Here is an 18324-nt window from a genome sequence, read left to right on the forward strand (position 1 = left end):
GACTATAGGGCGGATGATCAAAGATTTCCCAACCGAATTGATCCAGCAATTCTCGTGTTGAAGCAGCAGTGTGCGGGCGGGCACAGATTTTGTGGTAGCCAAGATGTTGCAACACAATATCACCAAGCAAAGAACGAGAAATGTCAGGAAAGGCAATATGCAATTCGTCGAGTGATGTGCGCCTGTCTTGCAAGATTCTGTCGTTCACTTTAGTCTTCAGGTCTTCTGTGATGAGTGATGGGCGTCGGGTCGACTTTCATCGTGGACATTTGTTCGCCCATTGTTGAACATTTCGCACCATTTTCTCACATTTCTTTCATTCATTACAGTATCACCATACACTTCTTCCAATCGCCGGTAAATTTCTGCAGGTTTCAAATTTCGGGCATTCAAAAATCGAATCACACTCCTCACCTCACAGTTGGCGGGATTATCAATCATGTCGTTCATTTTGAAGTAACACAATATGCACAATGGCGACTTGTTGCAACCAGTACTCACAACATTATGAGAACACATGTTAAGGAAGCCAGTTGACCTTCAAACAAGGAAGGGGAGTCAGCTGCGTGGCGGGTATGCGCGAACGGTCATTATTTCCTGGATCCTCCTCGTACATAAGCTCGATCTTCAGTCACCACTGTTCCATCCAGTCTCTTCTCTGTTTCATTTTCCCAGTCTTGACTTCAACTCTGGGTTACCTTGAACATAAAATGATCAAGGACAATATCAAGGAGAGAACGTTAATTACTAAAATTTTAAATTTAAATATTCATTTGTGCAAAGTGACATATGTGTTAATAAAATGTTCTATTTTTTTTTTTTTTTTTTAATTTTCCCATGTTAAGTTCTTTGATACCGGTACTCGTATTTTGTGGAAGTTTTTATATAAATTGCTGCCTCTATGTGATATGCTGTTAAGACTTCTGGTAAGCCTGTTGTAATTCAAATGTATGTTTTGGGATGTTCTGGTGTTATACTCATGATAGGTTGAATTTGTTTTAAAGGAATCTATGTTTTGGTGAATAAAGCACATTATTTCTAAAATATATACGCAAGGATAGATAGAATTTTTAGTTCTCTGAAAATTTTTATACTTTAAGTCCGAATAGGAACTTGTTTAATGATTTTAAGTACCTATTGGTACATGCTCTTCCAATCAGCAATGCTCATTTGGAGTGAGTGAATCTCTGAGTTGACGAGAGGAACTGGATGAGGCCAGAACTTGTAAAATCAGAACTCTTACTAAAGACGAACAACTACATGAATGGAATACATCAAATTTAATGACACTCAATTTAAGCAAAAGTAACTACCAAATATTTTCACTTGGTAAAAAATAAAGAGAATTCAATATCCAATACAATGGCCAACACCTTCCTAGGCCTTATGAATCCAAATATCTTGGAGTTATTTTCGATAGTAAGTTAACATGGAGCAACCATTTGAAATACATTTCTGAAAAAGCTCGTAAAAGATTCTCCCTTCTAAAAAGGCTAGCAGGAAAGAAATGGGGATGCTCTAGGAATACTTTGAACACTACATACAAAATGTTTATACAGCCAGTGCTGACATACTGCAGAGAAATTTTAATTACTTCACCTTTCATAAACGACATAGAATATGTTCAAAACCAAGCTCTCAGACTCATTACTGGTGGAATCAAAACAACTCCAATAGATTCTATGAGATTCCTCACTAATATTAACAGTATCAAAATGACAATAGAAGAAAAAGCACTGATTCAATATGAAAAACTTATTAGATTACCAGGAAACAATTGGCATTCATACAGTCCTCTCTGTAGATTGAAAACTAAAAAAAGTTTCATATCCATTGTTCAAGAATTGAAACAGAAAATCAATATCCCAAATTTAAAAGAAAACCTACAAATTAAACCAAACCCTTTAACTCTATTAAATATAGAATATAATCTAAATTTAACAGAAGAAATACTGAAATCAGAAGTAAACACTGAAATACTAAAACAATTGTCTTTAGAGACAATCAATATTAGATACCCTCCACAAAACTGGCTTCATTTATACACTGATGGATCCTTGATCTCCAGAGAACAAGGTGCCGGTGCAGGTGTTACGTGCTGTCTCTTCTCACTTTATAGATCTCTTGGATATGGAACAACAAGTTTTGATGGAGAAATCATTGCAATAAGTGAAAGTCTCAGGAATCTTCTATGCCACATCAGTAAATTTAAAAATGCAGTTATATTGTCAGACTCCAAAGCAGCTATTCTATCAATAGTCTCTAAACACACACCTTCATCTCAAACAGCAGAAATAACTAAAATGCTCTCTCAATTAATATAACTCAATGAAAGAATTGTATTCCAATGGATACCATCCCATTGTGGAATCCTGGGAAACGAGAATGCGGATGCTTTAGCAAAGAAGGGCAGCACTGCTACTTACAGACCTGTTACTAAATCTACGTATTACTCTGTGAAGAGATTTATTAAATCTACATACTTAGATTTCAACAAACAAAATTTGATAACACTATCCCAAGGGAAAAAATGGAACTCTCTGCATCAAAATCCACAGTTAATTCCCGATTTACCACGAAAATCGTCTGTAGCTGCATTTAGATTGGCAATAGGCCATGATTGTTTGGCCAAACACCTGCATAGAATTGGAATATATTGGTCCCCTAACTGCCCATTGTGCAACTCAAACCAAGAAATGGATTCGGAACACCTCAAAATCTGTGCTTCAGTGGCTGGTCATGATAATATCTTTGAAAAATATTGGAGTGCAAGAGGTCAAATGACTTTATTGTCAAACGCCTGGCATTAGAAAACAACAACGACTAAAGACGAACTTTAATATGTAATATAGAGAATTTTTTTTATTATATTTCAATACACAAAGAGCTAATAAATAAAAACAAAAGAAGCAACAAGTATTCTTCCAGACAATGTTAATATAGTGAGTGTAGAGACATGTATACTTATCAAGCCCTGTGCTTTTCGATGTGTACAAACTTATGGTATGTTCTTTAATATAGGGCTACGCAGCTACAACCAAATAATAATACGAAGGCAATTCTAATTGATTAATGGAGCGTCAAAATACAAGTATATTTACATTGAAATTCATTATAAGTTTATGTGCTTTTTATTTCTTTTTTAATCTCCCCTAAATTTCCGTCCTCTAGAGTTGGCAACCCTATGTATGCATGTTCATTGATCAGAATTGCAACTGATGGTAGCTTTCTTGAGTACGTGAATAATGTATAAATTTGATCATTTTCTTTGCCGACACTACTGTAAACGTAACCGCAATGCATTGTTTGTATTTGGAAATTTAACATTACTATCGAAGTTGTCTGTCTGTGACACACACACTCTGTTGCAGGCAATTCAACAAGCAATCAGCGCTGAAGTTGTGGTACATGGTTAAGTGTTTCTATCTACTTCTTGGAGCATATCAAATACGACAGGGCTTTCCATTTCGCATAATTGGTAATTTTCTCTGCAAGAAATATGGTATCATGAATAAAATTCTCTTCAAAGGGTAAGTCGCTTTCTATAGATTATCTTAAAAAAGTGTAAAATTTGGGAGACTAAAGTAACTAAACATGCAGTCAGTTATTAAAACACACAGTTGTCAAAGAACCGTTTTACATCTTCGCATACCGTACTGTATATCTTATATATAATCTATTAACTTCGGATATCGTAAGTCTTTCTACATAGGTAGAATTTGACACTGATAACTCCTCTTTGATATTTTATACGGTACTAAATCACCAGCACTGAACTTTAACATTTTGTAAACTTTCTACATTATTTGGTACACTCTTTTAACACTTGTATAATCACTGATTAACAATAACTTCCTTACAGTGTTAATATTATAAAATTACCTGGCTGACTAGTTTCAATGTGGTGTCTGAAACCTAGTGTGGTCCTGCGCTATCTTCTGGTTTTCTGTTGTGGTGGGGTGTATTCATGCTTGTGTCGAAAAGCGTGTGTGTTTTGAAATTCAGTTGAGTGTTCAGGATGTGCTGTGGGTGTGTTTTTGTATGTTTGTAAATTTCATATTGCTCTAGAGTGCCAAGTTTCTGATTTTCCTGCTGGATGTATAGTATTTTCCTGTCAGTGTAGTTGTGATTGGAGTTTGTGATGTGTTCTGTGTAGGTTGAATTGTTGTGTGGTTTGGTTATGGCCGTGATATGTTCCTTGTAACGTGTTTGAAATGATCTTCCAGTCTGTCCAAAGTAGAAGTCTTTGCAACTATTGCACGATAGTTTATATACACCTGTTAAGTTGTATTTGTCTGTGTGTCTTGTCTGTGTGTTAAGATGTTTTTGTAGTGTTCTGTATGCAATGTTGTGTAACACATCCCACACATACTTTTGTATGCATCTGAGACTTGGACCTTGACGGGGTGTGATCTATTGAGGGTAGGCATGTTTGAAAGAAAAATATTATGCAGAATCTATTGACCCATAAAGAAAGGAGAAAGCTGGAGAATAAGAAATAATCGAGAACTATACCAACTTTATAAATCTCCCGATGTAATCAGAGTACGGTAATCAAGATATCTGGACTGAAATGGACGGTCATGTCGTAAGGATGAACGAGAATGAGGATTATGGAATTTAAACCTGATGGGAGGGGGAGAGTAGGAAGACCTAAGCTCCGTTGGATGGACTGTGTAACACATAATATGAAGAAGCTTGGTATCAAAAGCTAGTGGAGTGTAGCTAAATACAGTGGGCTGTAATACTAATGATAATGATGATGATTATGATTATTATGATTATTATTATTATTATTATTATTATTATTATTATTATTATTATTATTATTATTATTATTATTATTATTATTATTATTATTATTATTATTATTATTATTATTGTATTATGTTCGTGGCCTCCCATTAACTGGCATGGCCCACAGGTTGAGAATCACTGGTATAGTTGACAGTGTACAAACTTGACTGTCTATTTCAGATCTAAATTTTGTTGTATATTTTTGTTTCGATTCATTATTCTTACCTTCTGTAATAAGTTAACTACCGGTATAATAAATTCGTTGTTAAGTATGCCAGTAAATTATAATGGTATTGTTATTGCAGATTCATGTGGATACCATTCTTATTCGAGATACGAACATTGATGGATTGGATATGGACTGATACATCTCTGTCAATGTTTCAATGGCTTAAGATGGAGGACATTTTTGCATATCTATTCGACGTTAAGTGCTCTCGCCAGATGGACCAGAAATACCCATCCATTCGTGGAGCTCCAAAGGGACGTATTATTAAATATTCTATGGGTGGTGGACTTCTCCTTGTTATTTTCGCTGCTATCTGGTTTCCGTTGCTTATCTTTGCTCTGGCTAAGTATGGAAATGAGCCCTCCTTACCACATGAAGTCACAGTCACAATGGATATAAATGATTATTATCCAATCTACACCATGTCTGCTGAAGGCAATAAGATTGTGAGGTTTGTGACATCTTCACATTTGTAAAGGATCTTCCAATAAGAGTGTCACTTTCAAAATGAGATAAATTATATAAACGAAAGAGGTTTATTTATTTAATTACTATTATTTTGAAGCACACTTAATGTCATTCCATATGGAAGAGAACGTGAGTTAATGGCACTTTTGGTTGTGCATATATGGGTCTTCTAATTTTCAATAACAGACAAACATAAACCAGGCTCATTTTCACGAATAACGCACGTGATAATGTTTCTTAGGTCATTAACTGTTTCTGGATTTTGGCATAAACCCGTTATTTAAGATAACTCCATAAGAAATAATTCAACGGTGTTAAATCACATGATCTCAGGTACCAGTTAACATCACCACCACGTGAAATGATGAAGCCTCTGAACTTCTCCCTCAAAAGGTCGACTGTTTCGTGAGCAGTATGACACGTGGAGCCATCTTGCTGAAACCAGACGTTTCTGAGATCCATACCTTCCAGTTGGGGCCGAAAATAATTCCTTATCATAACCTGGTATCTTACATACACCATACACTTCACATAATGCACGGAATGCTTGGCGAATGGATGACTTTTTTTATAATAATTTTTAACGATTTTTACGCATTGTGGAATGGTGTAACGTTCCATGATTATTTGTCAACAGCTGTAACCATGACTGCTATAGCTTCATAAACACGGCAGCTGTTATGTGTTAAAAGTAGAACACTCCTATTGGAAGACTGTTTATTTGAGGTGGAATGTGATACTGGAATTGAATATTTTGTAAATTGTATTCTTTTCCCCAAATTATTACATTAAAATAAAAATAAATGTATTTCGTTTATAACCATAATTATGGTTAAGTTAGGCTGGCCAGACGTCCCCGATTTCCGGGGACAGTCCCTAGTTATGAATTGCTGTCCCTGGGGATCAAATGTCTCCGTTTTTGTCCCCGGAAATCAATTTTGTCCCCAGAAGTTTTGATTTTGTTTCAATGACATTTTACACATGAATATTTAAGTATCGTGATGAAACTGCTGCGATTCATGCATATTTCTAAACAGTTCTCAGTATGATACAGAAGAACTAGCGAGCAAAGTATGAGATATTCTGCACTCTTCAAGAAGAACATACCAATACATGATCTTTGCCTTCATTCGCGTTGCACGGAAGCGTTAGAATTGCAGCAGCATCCATTTTTAAGTAGTTCAAAAATTAGAAGTTTTGTGACAAATCAAGAAGTGAAAATTGGTATGATGTTTTTCAACATTAAAAAAAAAATTCTATTCCATTTGAAAATCTTCTCAAAATAGTGTCATTAATCATGTGTCTTTCAGTCAGTAATTCGTCAGTTGAAAGACTTTTCTCCACATTGAACTCAGTTTGGACTGATGAAAAGTCAAGAATAAAAATTGAAACAGCTTTGTTACAAGTGAAAACAAACTTTCATTTCTCTTGCGAAGAACTTAGTGTGAAGCTGTATGGGAATGAACAGATCCTTAAAAAGATATATTATTCAGACAAGTACTTGTAAAATGTGTGTGTTAGAGTTCAGTGTGTACAATATTATGTGAAAGACTTCCATGCATGCCTCAGTACTGTTGTTGTTGTTTTCTAATGCCAGGCGTTTGACAATAAAGTCATTTGACCTCTTGCACTCAAAGATATTATCATGGTCAGCCACTGAAGCACAGATTTTGAGGGGTTAAAAATTTGGATGGCTATGAAAAAATTACGTTTCAAAGATTTTACAAGGATATTCATGAATACACTGGTGGCCATAATTCTGGAAACTTTTTGTTTTTGTACTGAATTATTATAACATCTGCATTGATTCATAGATTTTTACAATTGAAAATGTTACTCGTGACTGATTCGTTAATTATGGGGTTATAATAAAGGTATTATATTAAATCCTGAATATTTTAACAATAAATAATCATTTCTATGTGGGAAATTATATTCTTGTCGTTTAGAAGAGTTCCTTTGATCTTTCAATGCTAATCGACAAATCTTCCTCACATCTCTTGGACTTACTTTAGGTTTTCTACCAGTCCTAAGTGTTCCTTTACAAGATTTTGTGGATTTGTACTTCTGCCATACCTTCTGGATGCCAGATACTGTAGCACCATTACCAAATTTTCTTGCAATTTCCTTGAATGTGTAGCCTTCTTCTCGAAGCGTGACTGCCCTAGAAGGTGTCTAGTCCTTTCGTGGATCCATTGTGATAAAATGATCAATAAAATTTGTTGTAAAGCAATCAGATGTTAACCTAACGAAATCTTAAGTCAGACTAATGATAGAAACACAATAATAATGTCCACATTTTATGCTAACAGTGCTTCTACCGATGAACAATAATCTTAAAATAAAAAATGGGCCAGTTTTTATTACAGTAAATAATGGGAAATTATAATGAAATCTGAAATTAATATTTAGATCTTAAACGACAAGAACATAATTTCCCACATAGTAATGATTATTTATTGTTAAAATATTCAGGATTTAATATAATACCTTTATTATAACCCCATAATTAACGAAACAGTCATGAGTAACATTTTAAATTGTATAAATCTGTGAATCAATGCAGATGTTATAATAATTCAGTACAAAAACAAAAAGTTTCCAGAATTATGGCCACCAGTGTATGTTCTATCAGAACATAGTATAGATAATATTAATAAATGAAATAAAAGATAATACACAACTGTAAGTACAACGAACTCTTCGATCACACTAAGCAAGCAAATGTATTTTATCCGTCTTGTACACCATCCTCCCCTCTCCTTCCTCTCTTCCCCAAGAAGTGACCTCTCTATCCCCCGCACATCTCTCTTTTAACTGCCTAGATAAGTTTCGCGGACATTACTAACATTTTGTAATTTAATTCTCACATCTGCGCATATGTTAAGGATATTATTCTTTCAGGATGAATAGAGATATGAGGGAGAAAATGAGGCAGGCATACATGATGAACAAAGAAGCGCTGATTTTTTTGAGTATGCATACCTATCATGATATGGCCATCATACAATTAGCAAGTCACTCACAATCAATGTGGGAGATCCCTTCACCACAAATAGACCTGCTAATTGAAGATCTTCAGTCTGGTAAATAAAAAAGGATATAGTCTGTTACTCAGTATCAAGGAATAGATGTAGGCGGTCTTATTTGCAGATTAGGTTAAATTATATGATCTCTTGTTTTTATGGTAACTAACTTACTAATGTTTTCTTCATCTTCAATTTCTTCAGCAGCTAGAAGTAGCATCGTTATCAATGAAACATATAACTTGATCTGGAAATTTAAAACAAAAATGATTAAATCTGTCACCATATTATCTCATTTTATTTAATATACTACAGTAACTTATATTTTGAGATTGTGATTTTTCACAATAAAAATAAAAATATGAAATTTCCCTTAAATACTGACAATATAAATTTTGATTCTCGATCATCAATCTATTTTTATTCATTTTTAATTCTCCTTAAATGCGAAATCAACTAAAAATTCGAAATATAATACCGGTATATACATTCTAGAGATACAAATGCAATTGTTTTAACTTTTGTCTTTAAATATCTATACTCTATCCAGCGATTGGATTGGCGCAGAAGTTCATAGAATTTTATCGCTGTGACAAAAGTTTTTATTTGAGATGAATAGGCTAGAAGACAGAAAATTAAATAATTTTAAGAAATCTGCTGGTTTGGAGTTAAAAAAGTCATCACAACAAGCTTGTAAAGCATCTTCGTTATCAAAGGAGTTCCCTTGAAGATTATTGGATAGAGAACGAAAAAGATGGCAATCTGAGGGCGCAAGATCGGGAGAATATGAGGGATGTAGAATCATTCCCAGCCATGCTCCTGGATAGCTGCTTTCGTCGTGTTAGCAGAGTACTGGCATGCATTATCGTGTTGCAGCAGCACTTGATACAGTGTTCCCAGTCGTTTTTCTTCAATTTCGGCCGCAATGCGTCTGAGTTGTTGGCAATAAATGTCAACAGTTATGGTTACATTCCCGAGAAGTAATTCGTAATATACGACGTCTCCTTTATCACACCAGATGCATAACATCTTCTGTAAATGGGCACTAACTTTTGTACAGAGTGTTGCGTGTTGAAACAACAGAACCATTTTTTTGCAGTGCTTTCTCCGCTGGCATTCTCCTCGTACATGGCACAAATGTTTCGAACTACCTTCGCTCCTGTATTAAACTCAAACAGAAGAATATGTCGGATGTGTTTGTTTCTCTTTCCCCCCCCCCCCACTCCATTTTCTTTAGCCCAAAAATAGCACAAACTTTCTTCAAATCCGCAAAATTCAGGACGTATTTACAAGCACAACACTCCAAGTGACAAACTGTAATCAATCTCCTAACAACGCAGTTTTGTGATGAATAAAAAATCTGGGCCCTTAAAGGGCTGTAAGGGCACGTATTATTATTATTATTATTATTATTATTATTATTATTATTATTATTTTGAGGAAGGTGGGATCTGATGGTAGGGACTGGATTAATCTTGCTCAGGAGAGGGACCGATGGCGAGCTTATGTGAGGGCAGTAATGAACCTCTGGGTTCCTTAAAAGCCAGTAAGTAAGTATTATTATTATTATTATTATTATTATTATTATTATTATTTTATGTTTTGTGCAGTTATCGGCCTCTGGCTGTTGTACAGCGCAATAAATAATAGTAAATAAAATAAATAAATTATTATTATTATTATTATTATTATTATTATTATTATTATTATTATTATTATAAACACCATATTAAAAATTGAAATATAGCAGGCGAGAAGGAAAGTCTGTCAAAAAAGGGTCTAAATATGATCCAATTTTTATTCATTGTTCGAATTGAAGTTGGGCACTTTCCTTAAGCCATAAGTAATAATAATAATAATAATAATAATAATAATAATAATAATAATAATAATAATAATAGCGCACAAATGTGCATGTATAGTTCCAAGGAGTACAGATTTTGCACTCTTTGTTGTCATTGTTCTTTGCTGTATTCCATCAACGATTTCATTCTCTGTAAGCATTGGCTGAAGTGGTATCGATCACAGAGTCTATCACAAAGGCTGCATACGCATTGAGATGAGCGTTCGTGGAAGCCTTTTTTTTTTTTTTTTTCGTAGCTTGTGAAAACCATGTGATGCTAATCTTGTTGGGGCGCTGCGCATGTTGTTGTTTGGACCTGTCTGGCTACGTCCCACAATGGCATCTGTTGCATAGAAATCCAGGGGAATTTCATTCTTCTTTTCTTATCTTTTCCTGAGCAGTTCCGTCTCTTAAGGAGTTGCTGGCAGCTGTCTTCTTGTCCTAAAGTCTTCAATCAGGAACGGTTCTCTAGCCAACTTATATAGTAATCTCGAAGGTGTCTACTTAGAAACTCCAAGTATTCTTTTTAGGAATCTCGCTTTGACTCCTTTCATGGCAGTTAGATCCGCGATCGTTAGGTGGTTCCAGAATAGTTCTATGCCGTATGTTAGCACAGGTTCAATTTTGGCTTGAAAGAGTGTCATGGTGGTATGTAGCGCTAGTTTGGTGGGTTTTTTGATATCGTAAAAGTTTCTGATTATGGCTGCTGTGCTTTCTCTACTGGGGACTCTGAAGGATGATCCAGTGGACTGTACTGTTATGCCTAGATACTTGAACGAATTTATAATTGCTAGTCTTTCATATTGTATTGGATTATATCTTCTGCTGCAATTCACCTCCTCTCCTGAATATCATCAGTACAGTTTTCTTCAAGTTTGTAGTCAGGTCATTGTCATTTGCCCAATGTTGTAGTCTGTTTATTGTGTCTTGTAGGTCTTCTTTACTGGTCGATCCTAGAACAATATCGTCTGCGTATGCATACATATTGACTGTTTAATTAATTATAATCATTGCTATAGTTGGAAACAAATTTGAGGGGGTACTGTTGAAATCTCCTCGGTCAGACTAGATTCTGTATGGACTCGTACTGCACTTCTTTTCCAAAGTTATTTCTTCGTCACGCATTCGCCTCTGCAGACCTCCTTCCAGATCGCAGCCACAATTGCATATAAGGTAAGAAATTTAACGCTGACTCTGGTGACCCAACACTTTTAGGAACAAAAACCTAGTAACTGTTTTACTGGAAGAGTATTTCTTTTCTTAGTGCAGATATCGTTCATTACAGTAATGCTCATTCACATTCTTTAGTTGAAATTGGAATAGCATCTACAACATGTAACTGAACTCAAAATTCATGAACGCACTAAAAATAATATTTTCCTCCTCCAGCAAACTGCTAACATTATGCCTGAGCGAGTTTTAAAATTAGCGAATCAATGCAGCAGAATTCTTGAGGCACCACACCATAAAATTAGTGTTATGCGAAGGCATCTACGCAAGTTTTGAAATTAGCGAATCAGTGTAGCAGATTTCTTGAGGTGTTATGCAAGCTTGAAAGTAACAAATCACAGCTACACCTGAAGCGCCAGACCATGGTTTTCGATAAAACAACGAATGGACAAACGTTAAAACAAATAATATGAGATGCCAGCCGCTACTTTCATGTCAGATATCAAAATGTTCTTCAAACAGCTAACATTCTCCATTTCAAAGTATATTAAGGACTATTTCAACATAGTTAATATATTTTCGAATCTATACGGTAACAGCAATTTTTTGTTTTAGATGGTACGGCGTACCGGCCCATACTGGCCCAACTACAGCACTGATTATAATGATATATTTCTGTAACTGATTTAGAAGGTACTTGTCATTAGATGAGTTACAAGGTGGAATGAGTTGTAATGTACAGGTACCTCAAAATCATAACACCGTCTCTGGTACCACAGTAATTAGCAAAAAGGGACGTTAAATAACATCAACATCATTAATAATAATAATAATAATAATAATAATAATAATAATAATAATAAATAAACTGAAAAATTCCCGATATTTGGACATTATAATAATTTCGAATACTGATACTGTTTTTATTGAAAATCTTGTTGACTGTGATAACGATACTACGATAATGATAACTGTTTATAACTGAAACAAATATATTTTTCATTAAGTCTTTTCATTTTCCATTTATAACTAAATTGCGGTAGAGGTGTTATTTTGCATCAGGTATAATGATTTTTATAGTATATTAATTACTGTAAGTTATATACACTCTGATCCATTTGGGTATGGATAATATTAATTTATTATTATAAAGCTATTATGATAGTAGGAAAAATTTCTTGCTGGTTATATTACGATTAAAAGATGGGAGGTTCCATATATGACAATCAACAATGCATAATCTGAAAGGACAAATGAAAATCGAAGATGATTAAAATGGCTATCCTACTACAAATGAACAGCAGGCACAATTGTTCTTTGGTATAGTAAATTTGAGAGTGTTAAAAGAGTTCAAAGGGAATTTCGAAGTGAGTATGGCATGCGTAATGTACCTAAATACGATTCCATAATGTTGTGGTATCGAACATTTGTAGAAACAGGTTCTGTGTTTAATAAACATGCAGGAGGTCGCAGGCGAAACCCAGTACGAGAAGCAGCTATCTCTTGGCTTGGTCCCCAAACTCCCCAGATCTAACCCCTCCTGATTTCTTCGCGTAGGGTTTTGTTGAAGACATTGTCCATTCACAGAAACCCAGGAACATTGATGATATGAAAATAAAAATTACTCAAGCTTTTCAACAAATCACCCCTCTTATGTTACAACGGACATGGGCTGAATTTCATCACCGTTATGAGTTGTGCAGGGTGCGCAATGGGGGTCATGTTGAGCTCTGAGGAATCTCGCATCTTTCAGTGTTGTGTGCACAAAGTTTCAATAAATTAAGTTCAGTAGTAAAATAATGTTTTATGGTGTTTTTATTTTATCTATACCCAAACGGATCACCCTGTAGTTTATTAACTTTTCGTGTTATATATTTCTTATACAGTAGGTTTACTGTATTTAATTAATTTTCATGTTACAATATGATGCAGTTATCTGTAGTCACCTAAAACACATTTCCTCTAAAATGCCTAATGTAAACTTCTTAGATGCCACAAAATGCTAAATTCCTCATATGTATGTATTCATTTGTATGTATTTATTTACACTGCAAGTGGTAAGCACTCGGTGGCAGTGGTAATATCTAATTATTACAATTTTGTATTTTTATTTACGAATTTTATTTAGTCAGTGACTATACAAATATGATGTATGAATTCAGGAGTTAATTGCAACATTTCTCTTGCAGAAAATCTGGTAACAGTGACTTTTTCCTGGAGCATATCACGAATAGACCCAATAGAAAACAAAGTGAGCACAGCAACTGGCAGACATGAGCACATATTGAAGCCTCTGGTGGGTGGCAAACCTAACCCAGAGAGAGTAGGCCTCCTAAGTTTGTTACGAAGAGAACGGAATTCAGCATTAATTTATAATATATTTCCAAAATACATCAGAATTACAAACCGTGGACATGCCATATCCGTGCCACATCTGATGGAGAGAATCTGTAAGTTTATATAAGTTTTCGCATCTTAGTCTCATATGAAATAATTTGCAATCTAATAATAATAATAATAATAATCATCATCATCATATCCGTCACGTATTAGACCCTACAGGATCTGTTACGGTCTCATGCCAGTTCTTTCGTGGTCTTCCCAATTTCCTCTTTCCTCTTGGTACATAAGTAAGAATCTGTTTAGGCCATCTAGTGCGATTCATCCTTTCGACATGTTTTTTCCACTGAAGTCGATATTGTTGAACAAAATTAACTATAGGATCCATTTTTAGTTCCTGCAATATGTCCACATTTTTACGGTGTTCCAGCAAAGAGCATCCCGCTGTTCGTCTCATGAACCTCATTTCAGCTGTCGTCAGCCTTGGCTCATCAGCTTTTCTGATTGTCCATGCCTCGCTACCGTAGGTGAGGACCGGTCGAGCTAGTGTTTTATATACCTTTAGCCTTGTATGTTTCTGAACATGGGATGATTTGAAGACAGTGTTAATGACGCCAGTGATTTTTATAAATTTAGATATTTTGTTCGACATATCTTCATCAGTGATGTAAGAGAGGTTATAACCTAAATAGTTAAAGGAATTAACACGTTCAATTAAAGTATTATTTATCATGATCTTACTTGGAATTGAATTCTCTCCCGAAAATGCCATGACTTTCGTTTTCTCTTTTGAGATTTTCATATTGAAATCTGAGGTGGTTATTTGCAAATTATAAATGGCTCTTTGTAAAGCATCCTCTGTTTTAGCGATAATAACCTGATCGTCGGCAAACATTAGTGTATCGAGAACTGTGTTTCGATTAATTTGAATTCCAGCGTGATGTCTTTGCCTCCAAATGTATAAAATATGGTTCATATATATATAATATATATAATAAACAACAGACGAGGCTCTGGGGACCGAGTCACAGCGGTATAACTGTTCCAACCCATATGGAGGAAATGCCATATAAACGCCTGTCCAGAAGGCTATTAAAGTAGCAGCCCTATCACTGGACTACTGTGCGACAGGCTTGTAACCTATCCACAGGAACTCTATATTACATTCAAGTCTCATAATATTAACAGCCGGAATGCAGACTCTGTTGACAACAATGGCGTGAATAGGACTATGAGTAAAAATAATAATAATAATAATAATAATAATAATAATAATAATAATAATAACAAGAATAATACGTAATGATAATTATTATTATTTAATTAATTAATTTTTATTATTTTTAGGATTTTCTACAAAGCTGTAGTTTTCATCAACCAAATAAACTTGTAAACCATTAAATTACAATGATTTACCGTCGTGCCCATTATTATTTCATAATAATAATAATAATAATAATAATAATAATAATAATAATAATAATACCGAGCACTGTGGTGTAATGCTTATCATTCCTACCTTTCATTCAGGAGGTCCTGGGTTCGATCCCTGGTGTCTGAGTGAATTTTTTTTCATTCACAAGTAATAACCATAATAGAGAATTCTGTAGGACCAAAAAATTCATAATCTCCACGTACATCATTCGTCTAACAGTGCAAACAAACTGTGCAGTCCCCAGCCATACAAGTCACTCATATGAGTGGGCTCCTTGCATGATGACATAATATATGTCGAAGATGGCGTAAGGCCACAAAGGGAAAAAACAAAACGAGAAGGATTCGATCCGATGCTGTGGATTAAGCATCAGTGTAGCTCAGTGGTAGAGCACCCAGTGCTTAGCATTGGGAGTCCTGGGTTCGATCCCTGGCGCCAGTGCGAATTTTTCTCCGTTATTAACAAATGTTTTGCTTTGGGATTAATTAAAGAAGTATTATAAATAAAATTCACTCAGGTTTGGTGTTGTGCTTATTTGCACTCTGTTTTGATTTATAGACTTATTTTTTAACTAATTCGCCTAATCCAAATTTATTTTTAGTTATAAAAGAAAACTATTAGAATCATAATGCAAATTTATAAAACTAACAGTTGTAAACAATATAATTTGAAACTTTCGTGAAACAATTTTTTGTACTGTATAAGAATAGTTTCAAGTAAACTAGCATAAACTTCTTCGTAAACTGTTATATAATTTTATTATGAATTATATTTTATATGTGTACACTCACACACACACACACACACACACACACACACACACACACACACACATAGGCATATACTGATAATATACATCGTGTCCTGCTTAGAGGGATTGAGAAATCAATGCTCACCATTTAAAATCAGATAAAGATATCGTTGTGATCTACATCTGACAAGATGCAGAAACTGTCCAAGTTTATGCATCAATAGTTTGAAAACAGTTGCATGTTCATACGCATGCGCACTAACGTTTATTGTGGAAACAAGCCTGGCGCCATTCAGTAGAACATTCCGTCATTGGAACATTCTCCTTCATCGAGGCTACAATCAAAGGGAATGTGTATCTGTACATCTGCAGAACTTTTGTTGTTGATCAACTCCCCCAGGATCGGTTTTCCAGCAACAAGGAGAACCCTTGACTGGTCACCTAGATCACACAACTTTACACCCATTGACCTCTTTCTGGGCTTTATGACGAATGTTGGTTAGTTGACACTTTGGAAAAACTGAGACAACACATTATAAATGCAGCTGCGCTAATCATATGGAACACTTGGCAGAAGGTTGAGTACCTTTTGGAAGTCTTCAGGGTAGCTCGAGGCGCACACAGTGAGTTGCACTGACCATTCTCCGAAACTCGGAGAGTTTTTATATTAAGTTGTACAAAAAGTTATGTTATAAAACCATTATTTATACTTTAAATTAGCACTTATTTCTCGATCCTTCTAAGCTGGATACGGTGTATTATGTAGGGCCTATATAATTTTGTTATTGTTTAGTCAACTGTCTGAAGACAGGTCTGAGCCTCGCAAATGATGCCAACAAGGCACCACTTATGAGGCAACTAGGCCAGGAGATAATGGGGTAGAGGGCCAGTTCCTTTCCCCCCTCCATTGCATACATCACCGACTAGTTACATATTACGCTAGTCAGACTTCAGATGCCTACAAACAATTGTTCTTCCTCTGACACATATCGTCAAGTGAGATGTACTGCCTGATAATAGATGTACATATCAGCCAGAACCTCAATCTGAGGATACTTCAGATGTATACAAACAAAATTGTTCTTCCTCTGACACATATCGTCAAGTGAGATGTACTGCCTGATAATAGAGGTACATATCAGCCAGAACCTCAATCTGAGGATACTTCAGATGTATACAAACAAAATTATTCTTCCTCTGACACATATCGTCAAGTGAGATGTACTGCCTGATAATAGAGGTACATATCAGCCAGAACCTCAATCTGAGGATACTTCAGATGTATACAAACAAAATTATACTTCCTCTGACACATATCGTCAAGTGAGATGTACTGCCTGGTAATAGAGGTACATATCAGCCAGAACTTCAATCTGAGGATACTTCAGATGTATACAAACAAAATTGTTCTTCCTCTGACACATATCGTCAAGTGAGATGTACTGCCTGATAATAGAGGTACATATCAGCCAGAACCTCAATCTGAGGATACTTCAGATGTATACAAACAAAATTGTTCTTCCTCTGACACATATCGTCAAGTGAGATGTACTGCCTGGTAATAGAGGTACATATCAGCCAGAACCTCAATCAGAGGATACTTCAGATGTATAGAAACAAAATTGTTCTTCCTCTGACACATATCGTCAAGTGAGATGTACTGCTTGGTAATAGAGGTACATATCAGCCAGAACTTCAATCAGAGGATACTTCAGATGTATACAAACAAAATTGTTCTTCCTCTGACACATATCGTCAAGTGAGATGTACTGCCTGATAATAGAGGTACATATCAGCCAGAACCTCAATCTGAGGATACTTCAGATGTATACAAACAAAATTGTTCTTCCTCTGACACATATCGTCAAGTGAGATGTACTGCCTGGTAATAGAGGTACATATCAGCCAGAACCTCAATCAGAGGATACTTCAGATGTATACAAACAAAATTGTTCTTCCTCTGACACATATCGTCAAGTGAGATGTACTGCCTGATAATAGAGGTACATATCAGCCAGAACCTCAATCTGAGGATACTTCAGATGTATATAAACAAAATTGTTCTTCCTCTGACACATATCGTCAAGTGAGATGTACTGCCTGGTAATAGAGGTACATATCAGCCAGAACTTCAATCAGAGGATACTTCAGATGTATACAAACAAAATTGTTCCTCCTCTGACACATATCGTCAAGTGAGATGTACTGCCTGGTAATAGAGGTACATATCAGCCAGAACTTCAATCAGAGGATACTTCAGATGTA

At 35.3% G+C, this 18324-nt stretch overlaps 1 protein-coding gene across 1 annotated transcript in view; it reads left to right on the forward strand.

The window, feature by feature from the left end:
- The window catches only part of LOC138711104 (piezo-type mechanosensitive ion channel component-like), a 99258-nt gene that overhangs the window by 75521 nt on the left and 5413 nt on the right, over nt 1–18324 (forward strand). The window contains exons 38-41 of the mRNA XM_069842428.1: nt 3372–3530; nt 5103–5477; nt 8399–8580; nt 13723–13983. Of these exons, the coding sequence (XP_069698529.1) occupies nt 3372–3530; nt 5103–5477; nt 8399–8580; nt 13723–13983 (977 nt within the window). The remainder of the gene's footprint in view (nt 1–3371; nt 3531–5102; nt 5478–8398; nt 8581–13722; nt 13984–18324) is intronic.

The sequence above is a fragment of the Periplaneta americana genome, chromosome 12 (genome assembly GCF_040183065.1).
Source record: "Periplaneta americana isolate PAMFEO1 chromosome 12, P.americana_PAMFEO1_priV1, whole genome shotgun sequence".
In the NCBI taxonomy this organism is placed as follows: Eukaryota; Metazoa; Arthropoda; class Insecta; order Blattodea; family Blattidae; genus Periplaneta; species Periplaneta americana.